General features: G+C 43.6%; 1 protein-coding gene and 1 long non-coding RNA gene across 2 annotated transcripts in view; one reads left to right on the top strand and one right to left on the bottom strand.

The window, feature by feature from the left end:
- Positions 1-1,057: 1,057 nt before the first annotated feature.
- col1a2 (collagen, type I, alpha 2) lies at positions 1,058-18,441 on the bottom strand. Its single transcript, XM_086192539.1, has 50 exons — positions 18,242-18,441; positions 17,066-17,067; positions 15,420-15,455; positions 14,943-15,026; positions 14,470-14,526; positions 14,272-14,316; positions 14,115-14,168; positions 13,941-13,994; positions 13,784-13,837; positions 13,628-13,681; positions 13,249-13,302; positions 13,050-13,094; positions 12,761-12,859; positions 12,616-12,669; positions 12,314-12,412; positions 12,012-12,056; positions 11,563-11,661; positions 11,373-11,426; positions 11,174-11,281; positions 11,033-11,086; positions 10,851-10,949; positions 10,653-10,706; positions 10,428-10,526; positions 10,274-10,327; positions 10,114-10,167; positions 9,979-10,032; positions 9,489-9,542; positions 9,360-9,404; positions 9,003-9,101; positions 7,975-8,082; positions 7,743-7,796; positions 7,586-7,639; positions 6,950-7,003; positions 6,767-6,820; positions 6,510-6,617; positions 6,327-6,380; positions 5,459-5,512; positions 5,186-5,347; positions 4,990-5,097; positions 4,532-4,639; positions 4,333-4,386; positions 4,130-4,237; positions 3,975-4,028; positions 3,726-3,833; positions 3,511-3,564; positions 2,737-2,844; positions 2,381-2,624; positions 2,039-2,223; positions 1,690-1,932; positions 1,058-1,493 (listed from the first exon to the last, which is right to left on the bottom strand). Exons 1-50 carry the CDS (start codon positions 18,309-18,311, stop codon positions 1,347-1,349), a joined length of 4,056 nt encoding a protein of 1,351 aa, XP_086048665.1. The 5' UTR covers positions 18,312-18,441; the 3' UTR covers positions 1,058-1,346.
- LOC147240900 (uncharacterized) overlaps positions 16,401-18,999 on the top strand; it is a 15,995-nt gene continuing 13,396 nt past the window's right edge. Inside the window, exons 1-2 of the long non-coding RNA XR_015111114.1 lie at positions 16,401-16,527; positions 17,339-17,517. This is a non-coding gene — a long non-coding RNA (uncharacterized LOC147240900). The remainder of the gene's footprint in view (positions 16,528-17,338; positions 17,518-18,999) is intronic.

The raw sequence follows: 18,999 nt of genomic DNA, 5'->3' as shown, positions 1-18,999 counted from the left end.
ATGTGTCTCAACAAGAAATATTTGCAGGAATACCACATTCACATATCAAACCTAATTGTGTGGATGCATCACTGCAATTCATACCTTGATCCAAACCACAGCAATTTATTTGGATGCAAAAAAAGCTGTAATATGCAAGGAAAAGCAACAGATGCATATTTACAAGAAACAATGCACGTTAGTAATCACACATTGGCATGGACAGTGTAAACAGTAATTTACTGTACATTAAAAATGTATGTACCGTTGAAAGGCAAAAGGGGTGGGGTCGGGTAAATCAAGATAAGGCTGTGCTTCCACAACAGGAAGAAGTCAATGATGTAAGTCATCAGCCGAACTAGAACCAAAATAGAGTGACACAACTTCAGTAGTGTCAGTAATACATGAAAGCACTTAAGTCACTGAATAGGGTGTTTTGGAACATTGGACATGCTTTATTTCAGAACTTTTCACAATTTATTTAAACATCTCACATATACAAAATAGGTACAATAGACTTTGCGATGTCATTTTTTGAGAGAGAGAGAGGCCGCCTAAAAACCATTCAGAATTGGATGAAAAATGTGCTGTCAGTATGAACACTGGGTGTGGGATTTGAAGAGTAAAAAGTCTGAAAAAACAAACAAAAAAAAAAACTTCTAGACGAAACAAAAAAAACAAAACAAAAAAAGAAAAAAGAAAAGAAAAGAAGAACAAAATAAAATTAAACAAAAACCAGACATCAGGTTTAGGAATATTCCACCTGCTTAAATTGGGGGAGTATCAGAGGACCAATGCAAGACTCCTCAAATTCCAACACAAAGTAATACAGTAATAAGTGGTTTTCTCCACAGCTGCATATTAGCACCATAGATCTCTGCTTCAAGTAACTGAGCACCTTCCGATACGGGACAAAGCTTGAAGCATTAGAAGTCTTAACATCTCGGTTGTGGACCCAGGTTTTGTCAATAGTATTTTCTTGAAGTACAGGCATGAGGTAGTTTAAACCTTATTTTCATGGAAATTGTGGTTTTAAACCTCCTCTTTGGAAGATATACAAAGACCACAAAGTGATGCATACTTTCAGCGTTTTTATTACACTTCTTTTATTTTTTACAAAAGGATGACATGATGTCCCACAACAAGGTGTTTTCCCGCGTCCCTTTGGGTTGCTGTATTAATTTGCATTGCACAAACGCTCCGTTCAGTCCGTTCAGTCCTCTCCGATAGTTGCCCATCTTAAGCAAGTGGATGCGCAGAGAGAAATCAGCATTTGGTATAAAAAAACAACACAGAAAGAAGGGCAGAGATTTCTTTTTTTTTTCGTTCTTTCTCTCTTTTTTGGTGTTAATTTATCATGAGTCTATTTATTTGAAACAGACTGGGCCAATGTCCAAACCAAACTCCTGATCAGCTCCACCAATGTCCAAAGGTGCAATGTCGAGGATGGGAAGGCGAGATGGTTTATTTGTTCTGTACTCAATCACTGTCTTGCTCCACTCACCAGTGTGTCTCTGCAGGTGTAGACGAAGAAAAGGAGAGACCGAATCTTAGAATAGTGCGGGGGGGCAGACCGATAAACACCACATAGCTCTCAGAGGGAATTTAAATGTCTGACACAAAATGTGCATTCATTTTAGCAGCAAACCTACCAGATTGTTCGCCAAAAACAATCACAGAAGCCAAGTCATGAAGAAAAGAGCTACTTACAGTGCAGCCGTCCTCCAACACGGAGAAGGTGAAGCGGCTGTTGCCCTCGGCCCTGAGCTCCACATCGTTGGAGCCTCCGAGCACCACAGCCTTCTTCAGGTTGCCGCTCTCAGCATCCATGTAGGCGACGCTGTTCTTGCAGTGGTAGGTGATGTTCTGGCTAGCCTGGTTGGACAGCAGGCGCATGAAGGCAAGCTGGGTGGCCATGCTCTGGGGGCTGAGGGTCTCATCATTGTAGGTAAACTGTAAGAAAAGTATAAGGAAATAGGTTGACGGAGATGAAGCCGTATATTATGATCTCAAATTGTGTGCTGCGATTACTTCAGCCTACACTGGTCTGGTTGCTCACCTCAGTGCCGCCATTGATGGTCTCTCCGAACCAGACGTGCTTCTTTGTCTCGGTGCTTCTGAACCAGTTCTTCTTGGCAATGCTCTCTGGGTGGGCGTAGACGCAGGTCTCGCGTGTGTCGAAGTCACAGAAGACCTTGATGGCATCATTGATGCAGCCCTGGTTGGGGTCGATCCAGTAGAATCCTACAGGCCAGAAAGAGAAGTCAGTCAAGGTGGTAAGAAGAGAGTATTTAGCTTGTTTTAAATGTGAAAATAAACAGACGAGGGAAATGAGCCCTAAAATGTGCAACCATTGTAGGCCATAACTGTACCCTGTACCATCGGATGAGTTTCAGCTTACCGCTGGTCCACTCGGGGTGGCTGAGCCTGATGTCGCGGCATGTGCGGGCAGGGTTCTTCCTGGATCCCTCAGGGGTGAGCAGGTTGTCGATCTGAGTGTTGAGGGACTTGATGGTGGCATCAACCTCGTAGTCCTTAGCTCTCAGGGCAGGCTGATCAGCTCTGTACTCATCATATCCAGAGACATCATATCCACCACCAGCAGGGCCGGGAGGTCCAGGCAGACCAGGAGCTCCAGCGGGACCCTGTATTGGATAAGAGAAGGGTCTGATATGCAGATCACAACTGGATCCCTCAAACTGAGGTCATCTGTCTAATTTATACGGTAAGTTGTCTGCAAAGAAAAAAGTTACTTACGACAGGTCCAACATGTCCAGGAGGTCCACGGGCACCAGGAGCGCCAATAGTACCATGTGCACCAGCTCTACCATCCTTACCAGGGGGTCCATGGGGTCCAGCTGGGCCCTGAGAAGAAGATCAACAAATGACACTGATCCTGTATCACCCGTAATGACTTATTAATGAATGATTCCACAGAGACTCCACCAGTTCAGCTATGGCTCTGTTACTTTTAGAGCTTCTGTCCAAGTGTAATTCATCACATTACAATGGAAAATCCCTTTCTACCACTGTAATATGTAATATTATGGCTCTGCCCCGCTGACCTGGGGTCAGTCCCTCCATTGTGTAGTGCTTGAAGAGCTGTCTGGCTCAACCCACTGTCATTCTGTGATAGTGGCAAAACTGCTCCGGCCTATTAGTATTTTGGTCAACTTAACAGGCCCGGAATTCAGCAACAGTGCATTTGTGAAAGAACATGGAAGAGGAAACCATATATTATGGAGGAAACAACTGTATACTCATATATTTGTGATCTTTAGATTATAATCTTTGGATTATGATTTTAGTCAAAATTTGCTGTGTGTAGGTTGCTACGAGCTAGCTAGCAGGTTGTCGTTTGTCATGACGAGACTGACTTTGAAAACAGCGGCAACCAGAGAGTGAAAGTGGAAGAGTTGGAAAATGCTGGTAGACTACACTAGGGACTCAGTAACATTGGCCGCATCTCAATGAATACAATAGAGAGACAAACAAAACTGGTGCATTGATGATAACTAGGATTCCACTCACTCTAGGTCCAGCAGGTCCAGACTGACCAGCAACTCCAGTGTCACCAGCGGGACCCTGAGTGGAGAGAAATGGCATTATTAGTCTTGTTAGTATTATTACAACATCTACTGTCTCTGACAAAGGTTTGGAGTCCATTTAGTTAGTTACATAATATCAAAAATATATCAGCACATGCAGGAGTGTGTGTATTTTATATCTGGTATGTCTTCACTCACAGAAGGTCCTGGCATTCCCTGGAGACCAGGATGTCCACGCAGACCCTTCATTCCTCTCTCTCCTCTGTCTCCAGCAACTCCCTTCTCACCACGGGGTCCAGCAGGTCCCTATAACACATACAGATATACGCACACACACACACACATAATTTACCTTGAACATTATGTTGCTAAAACAGGATATAACTGAAAAAATGACATCAGTTTACATTTACACACATTTTGGCTATACTAGCTAACGGTACTTACAGCGGCACCTCTGGCTCCAGCAGCTCCAGCAGCTCCGGAGGGGCCAGAATGGCCCTAGAGATATCGAAAGACAACATGTAGATTAACACTTTTGAATATCTTATAAATGGAAATCTCCACAATGAAAAAAAAAAACAACTCTTGTTTTTACTTACAGGTTCTCCACGGTTTCCTTGTCTGCCAGCAGGACCGGCAGGTCCAGCAGCTCCGGGGGCTCCAGAAAGTCCAGCGGGACCAGAGGGACCAGGGTCACCACGGTCTCCCTAAACATGGCAGGAGAGGGAAGATGCATGTCAGTGTGGAGTGTATAGAAGCTTAGTCTTTATACTAATGTGCTTTTTGTAGGAGTGGACATTACCTTGAGTCCAGCAGCACCGGGACGACCAGGGGGTCCATCGTTACCAGGGCTACCCTGTAAATGGCAAAAAAACCCGAACATTGCTGTTCAATCAAAATTCTTGTTCTCTGTTCTTGTAGTACTACTTGATAGATTAAAAGAGGTGTCTTTGTTCCCACTTGAGAACATATCGATGGACAAGTTAATATTGGCATGTTACCTCACGTCCAGACTCTCCCACGGGTCCGGTCAAACCGGGCAGGCCGATGTTACCAGGGGGACCACGGGCACCAGGAGAACCAGCGGGTCCAACTCTACCGGTCTCACCCTGTGATAGGATGCAGAGAATATTGCGTTATTGTGTTAAAAACGGTCGACAATGTGGTAAACAAAGTAGATATTTTATAAATGAAAAGATGTTTAGCACTGATTATATTTTCTATTTAATTCTATATCGCACCAGCCAACAAAATGAAGAAGGTGACCAAAAACCTCAGTTACTATCCATCATGTACGACTAAAAGTTTCATGTGAACGTAGTTTTTTTTTGCCGAACCAGTAACAGTACGTGCATGTGCCAATTCCTACCACTTTATTTGTGATGAAACAAATACTTGTATCACATGGTTTAGAGGTGGGTCACTTTTTTAATGTGTATCAATATTTATTTGTACTTACAGCAGCACCAACACCACCAGGGGAACCACGATCTCCTCTAGCACCAGGCAGACCAACGAATCCTTGAAGTCCAAGAGGACCAGAAGTTCCAGCAGAACCGGGAGCACCCTTAACACGGACACCAACATGCCAGTGAGCTGACCACCATAGGCATGAGCGTAATACAGTTGTGGAAAAAAAGTGGGCTATAACTTACAGCAGGACCAGTCTCTCCAGAGGGTCCCTTATCTCCAGCTGGACCAGGTGGTCCAATCATACCTGCCTCTCCAGGGGGGCCAGCGGGACCTGAATCACCACGGGGACCACGAGGGCCATCCTTACCAGCGGGACCAGCAGGACCAGCGGGTCCAACAATACCCTGAGAAGGAAATGTGTGTGTTGAGGGTTTCATCGTGATGACACAGAATCCAGAACAGTGTGTGTTTTAGTCATGAATCGTTTCATGAATCAAAATGACAGTTGTACTCACAGCGGGTCCAGCAGCACCAACTCTGCCAGCAGCTCCAGGGAAACCAGTCAGACCCTAAAATCAGAAAGAGTCAGGAGGTTATTATGGGGCTGTTTGTGTGTGTGTGTGTGTGTGTGTGTGTGTGTGTGTGTGTGTGTGTGTGTGTGTGTGTGTGTGTGTGTGTGTGTGTGTGTGTGTAAATCAGCAACAGGTTTGAGAGGTTTTTTTGATCAACTGGCCCGCGGTGGAAAAACAAAAACTCAGAGAGACATAAAAATGTTCATTTTAGCTATGAATGGTTTGGGGTAAATGTGAACATGAATTTGAGAAGTCGTTCCCTCAAAATAGAATTTATTCTCAGTGATACAGTAATAGAGTTCTTCAGGTAATCCATCATACGACAATAGTTCCTAGAACAAATAAATAATTGAACAACACAATAAAAGAGTTTGTCTGTTCTTGTTTACCGCTCCTATAAAAGCATGTTGCAAATGGTTTGCGCTCTCTCTAAGTGAGCGTCTCTATCTCTGCTTTTAATGCTGACCAAGGCTGAGAAATGCTTGGATTTTAATGGTGGCCAAAGTTCCTGTACCTGCACTGGGACTACAGAATCCGGTTTTAGTCTCTGGTTCATCTATCATGTTAAATCCCTGAGTTCTTCAAAAGCACTTAGCTGACCCAAGAAGCCTGCAAAGAGCTTGCTGTAAATACATCATAATAACACAAAAAACAAATAGTCCTTCAAGTGTCTCACAGGAAACAAACCTCTCCATGCTGAAGTCCCTGCTTTGTTTTATTTGTTATTAAAGGTCTGCAGAGCTAAAGTGATAACTCTTACATGGTTGTGTCATACGATCAAGAATTCATCGTTTGCATTTTGAATACTCACGGAAGGACCAGTGTCTCCACGGGCACCAGCGGCTCCAGCAGGGCCAGCGGGACCCTAGATAAAAGGAAAATACACACAATTATTACCATACCAACATCCTCTTCCTCTTTTATGGGTTAATCCTAATCTGAATACAGATTAGATCTATGATAGATGCATTTGTCTGGAGCGAATGGTATTTACAGCAGGTCCAGACTGTCCAGAGGGTCCAGCGGGTCCAGCAGCTCCAATCTCTCCCTTTCCACCACCAGGTCCACGCTCTCCTCTTGCTCCGGGCTGACCATCAGCACCCTATAGGGGGGAGAAGCAACCAGGCTGGGTCAGTATCTTGGCAATAATGTGTGTTTATGTACAGTATTTGATTTGGTTTTAGGATCTCATGCTTGGACAGATTGTATGTTTTGTATTGTGCATTTCAAGATGATTGGCTACTGGCTTACAGGGGGTCCAGCGAATCCAGGAGCTCCAGCAGGTCCAACCTCTCCACGCTCTCCCTGCAGGCGACAGCAGTTGTTGAGACAATCGGCGTGTTTACATTCCATGGTATATATTATATTTTGAAATTGATGATGTGGACTGAATATGAAACAAATAGATACATTTCAATTATAATAACTACTTACAGGAGTTCCACGGGCTCCAGCGGGGCCAGCAGGGCCAAAAGATCCAGCCTCACCCTGCAGGAGAGGAAAACACATATGTGTTTATGCAAACATAAACAAAGATGAAATGTATTCCATTGACTTGTAAACAATAACAGTAAAATACAGAATGTGTTCCATCTGTTTTTATTTATCTTTGTCAAATTAAAAAGCCTAAAGTTATTTATCATTAGCATTATTATTGTTATTATCATAAACATCGTATGATACCCTACAAATCAATTATTAATGTTTTATTTTTGGCATTTAGATGCACAGGAACGGATGCCTTTGCTAACAGGTGGTTTTATGTTGGTTAGTTATTTCATAGAGCTAGTAGTTACCAATATAACTACCCAGAAGGTGCTGTTCAACCCTGTACTGAAGGCAAATTCATATTTGGTTACAGAGAAGAGGGTTCAAGAGTATAAGGTGAATTTGTTCAGTGAGGACAGGAAGAATTTAATACAAACATGTTGGTGGTTTTCTGTTCTGAGGTCACTTGGATGCACAACTGCCCACTATCTTAAATGCTGTTGTCAATTTCAAATATTTTTGTGATATTTGTCTGTGTTGCTTGCTAAACATCTCCATTCTGGTAGTTTATGACCGACTTACCTTGTCGCCATTGGCTCCAGTAGGTCCAGGGGGGCCAGCGGGTCCAGGGAGACCCTACAAAAAGGAGAGAGAGAGCATACTAAGACCAAGGGTCTGGTTTCTAGAGTAAAACTACTGGTTTGACGATTGAAAGCCTAAAGATGAGAGGTCAACTTACACGGGAGCCATCTCTGCCAGCGTTGCCGTCAGGTCCTCTGTGTCCACTCTCTCCCTACACAAGAGTGAGTTGAAAGAGATGTTCAAGCTCAAATAATCCAGCTGAATACGTTCATTGTTGTTTGTTCGACAAAATGAACAGACAGAAGCCACAAATCAATGCTGGATAAATATCAGTTATTTTCAGGTACGGACTTCTGCTTAACTTGTGAATGATGATTTTAGGTGGGTACCTTCTCTCCCTTGACTCCTGGGGGTCCAGCGGCTCCACGCTCTCCGGGCATGCCACCTGGTCCCTGATGTCCAGGGGCACCAACAGCTCCAACAGGGCCAGGCTCTCCCTGGAACAAGACAAGGAAAACTATGGTCCATTTTTGCAGTCAAAGCCCAGCGTACTAGCACTGATAACTTTCTATAGTTCCCTCTATCTACTACTGTGAGGAGGAAGGATTTGGATCCTTGGTAAAACAATTAACCAATTAACATTACACTATGAATGTACTACAAGTTCCTGCAAGTCCTGCACTGTCAATATTACTTAAGTTTGAGTACAATCAAGAATATATACTTCTATATCAAATGTAAAAGTACTCAATGCAGGTCAGTTTTTCCTGTGACTGGTTCACTGTTGTATTACACAATGATAAAGTGAGATCATTCATTTCCTGCTATGGTTGGATGAGCTGCAGCTCTTTTCCACTATTTTTTATCGAATTTCAACAAATATTATCATTATTCAAAGCTAAATCCACCAATGCATAATAACATTACATACTTAAAATCATAGGAAGGATTTTGGAGGTGAGGATTATTTCTGTTTTGGCTTCATCTGTTGAATGAAATTTTCCTTGACTAATTAATCAATTGATTGGTTTGTTAAAAAAAAAAAAATTACCCATTCAGTGAGCACACAAAAATTAATTATACAAAAATGAAAATAAGAATAATGATTGAAAGGCTTTGTGAAGCTGATAACATGAACTAAAAATATGACATTTTTGTCACGGTTGACTTATCGATCAGCTAAACATTGGAATGTACTGGCAGTTTAATTCACAAAAGCACATTATCACAAGATAAATTTTAACATGATTTTATGTTGTTTGTATGTGTAAACTCTCCATTTCTAAAAATAACTGGAATCAAGAATTGTAAAATTAAACTGGAAAGTGGCATTGGAAGAAAACAGTACAAGTACCTTAAATGTGCCTCTACTTGAATAAGTCGCATTAACTGTTCTCTTTACTCATCATCAACTGACCTTGCCACCATCTGGACCAGGTGGTCCAGCAGGTCCACGGGCTCCAATTGGTCCCTGAGGTCCAGAGGCTCCGGCAGCACCAGGGTTACCACGCTCTCCCTGCAGACACACACACACACACAGTCTCATCATCGAATGTGTACGTGTTGCTTCATCACAAAAAGTTTCTGTTTATAAAATTGTACTATATTTTGGTAGAAAATCTTAGTATAGAATAAAAATAGAAAAAAAATCAAACTAAAGGAGCATTAGCATCTATTAGCCATATGGTGCTATCAGATGCTAATAATGGTGCTTCTGAGGTGCTAGCAGGTTGCTATCAGGAAGTATGACCATATCAGTAGCAGGTGAACATACCTTGGCACCAGCAGGTCCAGCAAGTCCCTGGTCTCCTGGGATACCCTATAGAGACATGAACGGTTTAAGTTATTTTTTTGTCATGATATAAACTGCAGTTTTGAATTTACAATACTATCAACTACTTACTCTGTCTCCGGCTTTGCCAGCCTCTCCAGCAGATCCAGCAGGTCCAGGCAGACCCTGTAAATATCAAACCACAACATCAGAATACACAAGTACAAAACATAACCATATCTAAAAATACACAATAGCTATCATATCTTGACTCTGTTCGGCGAGAAGGGAATTTACTACTATTAAGCATTTATGCAGTGACCAATGAAAACAAATCCATTGCCTTTGTGCTTCTTCAATTCATATTTTTCAGATATTTTTGCTCTTATAATTTTGCCATAAAAAGACATTTCAACATCTTGTATGAACTGAATATACCTGAAAATTTCAATAAACCACAAGAAGATGAAAGACTATGGCTAATTCAATGGATTTAATACATCTAACAAATATTATCCTTTGATAGACACTGCAATCTTCCTGCAAAACATTTGCATTCAAACCACACATCTTATAGCCAGGAGGTCAGGTTTATCGCAATTAACAAATGATGGATCCAGACCTGGAAGCCAGGAGCTCCAGCAGGTCCCTGCTCTCCCTTCTCACCAGGGCCGCCCTGTAAGAAGAAAGAGTAAAATGTTAGAAATGGACTAGCAGTGTTGTGGAATCATGAATTCATGCTACAAGGGTTACTTACAGCAGGTCCAGTGGCGCCAGTGGCTCCATTGTTGCCATCAGGTCCGGGGGCTCCCTAAACACACAGTCAGTTACATGGTGACATCTTACCACAACCTATGGCCTCGTTCCTATTTACTTTGTTTTCTCCATCTGTAATAGTGGTATTGAATGTGACTTACTCTCAGTCCAGTGGGGCCAGTGGCTCCCTTCTCTCCGGGTTTGCCACCATCACCCTGAAGAAGGTAAAAGCTACGTTAGCAAAGGCTAGCATTACATAGCTATGTTTATTTCCTGTTCTGAGTCTTGCTCACTCTTGGCCTGATTTCTACTTACAGAAGCTCCCTTGGGTCCTGGGAAGCCAATGTTTCCGGGCTGGCCTCTAGGTCCAGTTGGGCCGGGAGGACCAGTGCGGCCATCTTGTCCAGCAGGACCCTGGAGGAGGAAACAGGGAGTACAGCAGGGAGGAAGTGACATTAGTTGCAAAATCCTCAATGTAAGAGAATCATATTGGAGGACTTACAGTCTATTAAGGTTTGATCACAGGTATGATATACTCACAGCAGGTCCCTCCTTTCCTGGGGGTCCAGAGCTTCCGGGGCTTCCAGGGAGACCCTAAAGAAGTCCAGTATTAGTCAAGAGTGTGTATGCATGTATCACCACTCATTAGTGCTGTGATAGCTGGGCCCTTCAGCTCCAGAGGATCATCAGACTTCACCAGTTTTGTGATTAATCAGCTAAACTTAGCAAAAAACTCACCCTGAGACCAGCTGCACCAGGCTCACCAGCACGGCCAGCATCTCCAGGGGGTCCACGAGGTCCAGCAGCACCAGTAGCACCACGGGCACCGGGCATGCCCTATGTGAGGAAGAAGTGGAGGGAGTTTCACCACATGTAGGAACATACACAGCAGCATCTTGGAGGACACTGATAAGACTTACAATGGGGCCGGTTCTTCCCTCAGTACCAGGCAGTCCACGGCTTCCGGGAGAACCCTAGAGAAGACGCACAGGTGTGAGCAGGTGATCCAGGAATCATGGCTCTTGATGTGGAATGAACCACAATCAGAAACTATTACTCACTCTAGCTCCACGAAGGCCAGCAGGGCCAGTGGCACCAAGCTCACCAGCAGGTCCTCTCTTGCCCTCCTCACCCTGAGGTCCGGGGGCTCCCTGAGGTCCAGCACTACCCTGAAGAAGAAACCCAACAAAGGTCATAAGCCAGACACCATTAACTTCAGGATACAACATTACGATAAGGATTCTGATGATCAAAACTTACAGGCTCTCCCTTGGGACCACCATCTCCCTTAACACCTTGTGCACCAGGATCTCCCTAAAATAGATGAAAAAAAACAACAACAACAACACATAATTAATGAAATGAACACTCAACTGCATAAAAGGACTGTGAGAAAGTGACTTTTTGTGTGGATTGTTTTTTGTAGATATTTGTGTGCACTCATACTCACAGCCAAGCCTCTAGCACCAGCGGCACCCTGAGGGCCCTGGGGTCCAGGTCCGCCTCTTGGTCCTGGGAAGCCAGGAGCTCCAGCAACACCAGGGGCACCCTGAATGGCAGCAGTGAAAGACAGGTGAGCATCGATCAAAATTACCTTCATTAATTTTTACCCCCACCATGGATGTCACTTTCTCAATGTCTGTCTGAGTAATAACACAAAAAAACTATGTCTGAACTACACTGAACTTTGCAGGAGTGTGTTCAATTAAACTGTTAAAAATTGCTTTTTTATTTACATTGAGTTTGGTTGGGTTAAGAGGCTTTCTAATTCCTGTAATGCCATTTTTAACAGAGCCTAATCTGAATATTTGTCGACAGAATAAACAGTGACATTTGCAGCATGGGCTAACTGCTGTAACCTCTGTATGACCCTGAATGACCTCTAATTTGAATACTTACAGCGGCTCCCTTGGCTCCGTTCAGGCCGTTGGGACCAGGGTTACCCTGAGAGGGAACAACAAATGAGATATCTCATTAAAAACAAATGCAAATGATATTTTACAATTTCAAAGTTAACTAAACAACTAAATCAATGAATTTGTGAAGACATTATCTTAATGCCCAGAACTAAAAAAGGCATGCATGATCATTCCAATTTACAAAAATACTACAAAACAGAATACTATGTTGGACACTAAATAAAAAAAATATGCGCTAATGTTTCCAGGCTCAGGAAGGTGAGAAGAGATTTGTGTACTTACAGCGGGACCAACGGGTCCAACGGCACCATTGGGACCAGGCTCTCCTCTTGCTCCCTGAGGTCCTGATGGGCCAGAAGCTCCAATAGGTCCAATCTCTCCCTGTCAAACCCCAGATATCCATGTTCAGTACAGTGACAATGCAATGGTGTGCTGAACTTAGTGAAGCTGCAGGTGTGTCAAAAATTCCCCCTGGGATATTACAGAGCAATCAATGGGAGTCGGTGATGGAGCAACTGTAAGATTTAAGAGCCATCACTTAAAGATGCCTCTGTGGGAAAAAGAGGAAATGACATCAGACCTACCTTGGGGCCGGGGCCACCGGGGAAACCTGGGGGACCAGCAGCACCAACGGGGCCCTGTGAGGAAAAATGGTACATATCAAGATCTACGGCGTGAAACCACTTGTCTTTTCATGCAACAATCTCACTTGCGGCGTTTAATGCTTACAGCAGGGCCAGCAGGTCCGGTGTTACCATCAGCACCACGAGCACCAGCAGGGCCAGCAGGGCCAGCACGACCTCTCTCACCAGGCAGACCACGAGGTCCCTGAAGGGCAGAAACACAGAAAGGATGGTCTTTACAAGAGTCACAGAGTGTCAAACTTCTGATGTTTCATAATAACTAATTTATAATAAATAATAAGTAATAATAAGTGTACTGCCAGATTGTGTCATTAGCTGAAACTTTCTGTTTGATACATCCTGTTTTGTGTGTCTTCGTCGTATCCTCAACTTACAGCAAGTCCAGGACTTCCAGCAGCTCCGTGTGCACCAGGCTCGCCCTATAGGTGGAGAGGGACATGGTCAGTTAGGGTGATGATGTGTTATAGGTCAGTAGGTCTGCTGTTACAAGGATGTGTCTATTTTCCATAAAGTTCTCTCTTCATGTGAAAGCTCAGTAAAGGTAGCCAATGAATCAGGTGAAGGATTTCTTACCTTGGCGCCAGCAGCACCAGGCTCTCCCTTGCGTCCATCCAGACCAGTGTAACCCTGAAACACAGCAACAATTTGATGATGGGAGATGAGCCTCCAGATGTCAAAGGGATCCAATCCAAAATGGCGGACCAGCATTCTAGATAAATGTGTTCAGTGATTTATGATCCAAGTCCTCAGCAGGAGTGTATATCAGCAAAAATGTTGATAAAATTTTAGCTTGTTGAGCTGTACAATTTAGGTTAGGTCCATGGGGGATGAGAGGTTAGATCCACAGTGGCTCCCGGTGACATTCACTATGACTCTTCCTCTGTTTTATTCTGCTCTGGCACATATTTTATCTGGTAAGCAGGCAAAGCAGCAGAAAAAGACCATGACTCACTCTGTGTCCCTTCATGCCAGGAAGTCCAGGGGTTCCGGGGAATCCACGAGCACCCTGTGATTTATAATAAAGACCGCATCACTGAGACATCCTCCTTTTTCATATGTTTGCTCATATATGTTGATGCCAGTCCAATGCCAGTTCTGTGGTTCATACCTGAGGACCGGGGACACCTCTGTCTCCAGGTTTGCCAGGTCTGCCGTTGTTACCCTTGAATTGAACAAAATGGCCTTTAAATTTTCACACTGAAACTTTGCCAGCAGCTCAGAAAAAACATCACAAAAGATGTATAGGAGCACAAATGTATACTTACGTCCTCACCAGCTTTGCCAGGAGGTCCAGGGGGACCACGAGCACCAACGGGGCCCTTGGAAAGAAAGCAGAGCATCATGAAGCGACAGATATGCTACAGACATGCTTCAGGTATCATGTTAGCGCCACAGTTCTAGTTCCATAATCATCAAACGAATTTGGAGGATGATCTTACAGTCTGTCCAGGCTCTCCAGGCTCACCAGCGTGTCCGGTGTGTCCCTGAGCACCCTGTTGAATGATAAGAGGCCCAGAAGTCAGTCAGGACATAGATGCCAGGATGTAAAGGTGTGTTGGGTTTAGAATACATAGCTGATTAACTCTTAAAACTTACAGGGGGTCCAGGAGGTCCGGGTGGTCCTCTAGCGCCCATCATACCCTAAGAAGAAGAAGAAAGTTCATGATTATTAAGTTATCCTAATGTGCGTGCGTGTGCGTGTGTGTGTGTGTGTGTGTGTGTGTGTGTGTGTGTGTGTGTGTGTGTGTGTTCATGGGTTTGTGTGAAGAGAGAGAGAGAGTGGGGGGCTCTCACCATGGGTCCAGGGCCGGGATCAGGAGCTTTGACACCATCATACTGAGCAGCAAAGTTCTGTTGAACAGCAAAAAAGAAATCCAGATTAGATTTAAAACCTCGACATTTCTAATGTTCCTTGAGATTCTGATGCACGGCTGACACAACGGGCTGTTGCCAGGACTGAAAACTTGACACGAGATAATAATTCCACTACACAGAAGCAAAATTGTGTGCACCAAATATTATTTAAAATCAAACTAAGATAATTGTAGCATTTTTACGTTGCATCCATGATGTCAGTGACAACAGGTCAAAGGTCACTAGGTTACAACATCACCAATGAGGCAGGGGGGTCAACAGAGGTCGCTAAGGACCAGTGTGACGCAGCAGCAGGGTGAACACTGTCATTTACTGCAGCCCCTTCATAAGATCCAGGTCGACACAGATGTCTTTAGACAAGTTTTGAGATGTTACAAAAGAGGTGAACTCACTCCTCCGAGTCCAGGGGGACCAGGGGGACCAGGGGGGCCAGGGAGTCCGGGGGAACCATCTTTTCCATCAGGGCCTCTAGGACCCTGCAAAACACAGACAAGGTCATGAGGAAACAGATATATAAAGGCTGCACGCACAGAAGATTAATGAATAAACACGTAGCTTAGCGAAGCATGTAAACTTGTGACATAAAATGGGTACAAACATAAAAAAAGGCTATTTTATTGAAAAAAATCAGGTTATGATATTTCAAATAGTGTCTATCATTACTATTCACAGCAGTTGCAAAAAGGCATATTAAACAGCTATGGGTGATGTAAACAAAGGGGCGTGGTCTAATGAGGTTACAAGGTCAAATGATGTCAACAAAGATTAAGCAAAAAGTAGCTCAGAAATAAACCCAATAAAATTGTTACATTTTTATATTTAACAATATTTATTTCCCCCAAAAAATCCAAAGTTTCGCTTCAGCTTACCCTGTCACCTCGAGGTCCTTTCTCTCCTCTGGGGCCCTGCGGCAGGAAAAAAAAAAAATCCCTTTGTCAGCTTAAAATGCAAACCAGACAACTCGACACCCAGCAGGCCACTCTCACATCGGCACTACATCCAACTAAAGCCAAAGAATAATAATCACATGGCATATCTTTGAATGCACATGTAGATAAACTTGAGAGGCAAGTTCAAACACATGTCAGGGGTGAGACCAGACATCACAATCGTGCCCTTTGACCCTCTTCAGCCTAAACCTGTGTGTCAGACATGCCGCACTTCAGGTGTTTGCTCACACATAAGAAAAATATTACGTGCTCGCCTAGAGTGTTCCCTTAATGGAAAAGAAGACGAATAAGCGGAAGATAAATTTGTTTAAGCTTTAATTACTTTAGTAATTTCTAGGCGACAGCAAACATTCGGTTCATAAAAGCCAGCATGCAGAATATCACGAGAGTATCATGCTCATGATAGTTAGATACGTAAAGATATGGTAGCAGATATAAATGTGCACAGAAACTCAACACGCTCGCAGCAGTGAGAGCGCGTCGGTCCTAGAAACATACACGTTCTGCAGCTTTAGAACCTCAGGTAACCTCAGTGACCAGCAGAATCGTTTCAACAAACTCATCGGGGATAATTCGGTTTCAATCGTTTCATTTGAAACAACTTCAATAAAAGGATGCAATATATCAACCTTCAGTTGCTGATCCGAGACCAGTATTTTTTGCATCTAAATTTAAATGCCAGTGAAGCAACAGAGGTAGGCAGACAACTGACCCAAAGCCAGCTGTTAGGGGGGCAAAATCTCCCTCTGCCCCCTCTCTGCTGTCCTCAGAAAGGACCCTTTGTACCAGGCCCCATAGGTGCCTCAGCTCTGAGGTTTTAGCTTTCACTGACACAAACTTTAGCCAATAGGACCCTCACCTATCACGGACAGGAAGGGGAGAAAACTCAGGGAAATAACTTTGTCGAGGGGGAGAAATTCTTCAATGAAATGCTGTGCTGCCGTTGAGATTACTCTGAGAATCAAGACCATAGACCTTCAACGGAGGGATTCACAGCTTTTTTGTGGCAGTCAAGAAGATGCAAAAGGTAAAACTTTCTTTTAAATAGAGTCATGATTGCATGCATGTGTACTAACCGAGGCTGTGGCATTGGACAGATGAAGACGAGGAGGAAGAGGAGGCGGGTGGGGAGAGAAAAGGGACCATTAGAACATGATTTTCAGAGCAAAACAAACATGAAAAAGAAACATTACAAATGTAACTTCTGTCCATCTCTATCTAAATAGCTCATCGGTGCATTAACCTCTCCTTGATGTCCTTTGAGTGAGAAAAAAAAACGGAAAAAATGTACACGGAATATCTCCATGATGCATATCTGTGCAGAAAACCAACATTAATATTCACTGTGAAACAGGAAGCCTCCACCTTATCTACGTGGGACATGTTAGCATCAGTGCTGCTGTCAAGTTTAACACGATCAGCTTGGTTATTTGCCAACAACCGGATTGAACGTGGCAACGTGGATGCGAGAGCCAGCTGAGGGATCCCAGCACAGGAACACACGTCTGCCATGAATGTAAATCTCAGGGTTTAATAGCATTCCACACTTATATCAAGGCTGCCACAGCTAACAGGCCTGAGCAGGTTCCTTCATGCCTGGAAGTCAGGAATAGTTGGCCTGCTGCTGCAAACAAGACAGGAGCGTTTTTAGAAAGCAGAAACATCAAAGCTTTTCTAGTGTATTGTTAAAAAAAAATGAATAAACGATTATTCAAGTTAATTTCTATTTCAATCAGGCTGATTTGGATTAATAGCATCCAATAATTCAATTGTTTTGGATATTCTGCTTTCTTCAAACGTGGCTGACGGTCGTGTTTCCGTCTTCTGTCTATTTGCAGGTATTAAGCCTCAGTGCAGGTGGACATCAGTCCCCTCTGAAAGTGGACCAGCTGCTCATGGCTGATCGGCACTGATGGGACCTCCCCGTGAACTCTAAAGCGTCGTGTACAATTTGGACCACAAGGGGGCGCAGTTGGGCGCTCCAAGTGACGTGATACTGATCATCTCCTTATCTGAGGTACTTCACTGTTGATAAGTTTAACTATAAAGCCAATAAAGCAGATAAAGCCTGTAAAAGCAGCAAGATATGATAAAATAGTTTTCTTTTCACGAAATACTACAAAAATGCTGGATTGAACTGTAAGGCGCCTAATTTCACGAAATTAATCCAAAAATTCCGGATTTTTTTTTTAAGTAAGTAATTTTATTTCTACATGTTTTTGATTAGTTCAGATGGGGGAAAAAAACGAATGGTTACGATAGGAAGTTTGCACTAGCGGCCACCAGGGGGAGCCCCTACAGTTTCCTATTATAAAGCCTCATTCCCTGTCTGGATGGAACAATGCGTACAACGCCCCAAATCTTTTCATCCCTTGACTAAAAGAAAATGCACATTCAGCCTAGTTTAGTAACTCTATTAAACTTTAACGTTGACTACTTCAAATGCCTCTTTCAAAGCCAGAGCTTTTTTTTGTTGTTTTGGTTTTTTTTTTGCTTGCGTGCAGCTCTCCCTCTCGGGAACTAATCCTATGACAATTATTGTATCCTTGGAAAAAAAAAGAAAAAAGAGAAGAAGTGAAGATTCCTCTGCATGAACTCATTCCGCTGAGTTTTATTCAGCAGTGCTTTGAGCTGTCTTCAGGTTGACCTTGATGTAAGTTCCAAACAAAAGCCAAAGCGCAAGATCCTCAAGCAGTGGTGAAAAATATCCATCAGAGAAAAGAGCAGATATGAAAACTTACATTGACATGATGCTAGGTAAGAAGTTACTGCAAGCAGCAACAGAATCCGGGTATCCACAAAGCTGAGCATGTCTAAGCGGACATGCAGACTCCTTGTGCTGCTGAGCCCCTGTATTTAAACCACCTTCAAGCAGGCATACAGTTGTGGTGACGCGAGTAACTCCAAACTTAGCAGAAGCCTGCAGCCGTGATGCTAGAATAATAAAGTTCTATCAGGCCTATTTATACGGCAGGAGGGACTCTGGTCTGCGTGTCAAAAGTCAGCCCACCGGCCAATAGGAGAGGAGAAACCCAATCTGACTCCCATCCCTCTGCAGCTTTGACTCAGTCATGTGGTCCTGCATCTCCCAGCCTCCTCTCCACCAGAACGCGTTTGGCAAAACCTTGGCGACGATGACGACTGCAACGTTTTAATTAGATCCATTCTTTTTGAGGACGTGGACAGCGTCGAGGTTTAAAAGGGAGAAGAAGGCCTACGTTTTTTCCCTCTTTTACGTCTTGCTGTCAGTATGCGAGGAGATATCAGCGCCGGACGTTCAGCCTTGCGCACATTTTGGGGTTTGTGCGTAAAATGCGGCGGTTCTAGGCACGTCGGTGGGCAGCGAGTGGGCCTGGGTCTTCTTTTCTTTGGATAATCTAGGAGCAATTTCCTATAGCGGGAATGTATAATCAGTTGTTTAATCTACTTGTGATGAATGGACGTCTGAGCTGCAGTTTTTACGGACGGATTAAACAAAAAAAACTATTTCTTTTTTTAT

Source organism: Aulostomus chinensis, chromosome 22 (genome assembly GCF_037954235.1).
Source record: "Aulostomus chinensis isolate RoL2024-O1b breed Wild chromosome 22, RoL_Achi_v1.0, whole genome shotgun sequence".
Classification (NCBI taxonomy): Eukaryota; Metazoa; Chordata; class Actinopteri; order Syngnathiformes; family Aulostomidae; genus Aulostomus; species Aulostomus chinensis.
The sequence above is the reverse complement of the archived record's forward strand: the minus strand, read 5'-3'. Positions and strand labels throughout refer to the sequence as shown.

What these genes read in the sequence shown, in the direction of transcription:
- col1a2 (XM_086192539.1), bottom strand. Translation starts at nt 18,311, where the DNA reads ATGCTCAGCTTTGTGGATACCCGGATTCTGTTGCTGCTTGCAGTAACT. An exon ending in CCGGACCTGCTGGCCCTGCT is followed by an intron (nt 12,670 to 12,760) that starts GTAAGCATTAAA and finishes TTTTCCTCACAG; the next exon opens with GGCCCCGTTGGTGCTGCTGG. An exon ending in CTGGCAGAGATGGCTCCCGT is followed by an intron (nt 7,640 to 7,742) that starts GTAAGTTGACCT and finishes TCCTTTTTGTAG; the next exon opens with GGTCTCCCTGGACCCGCTGG.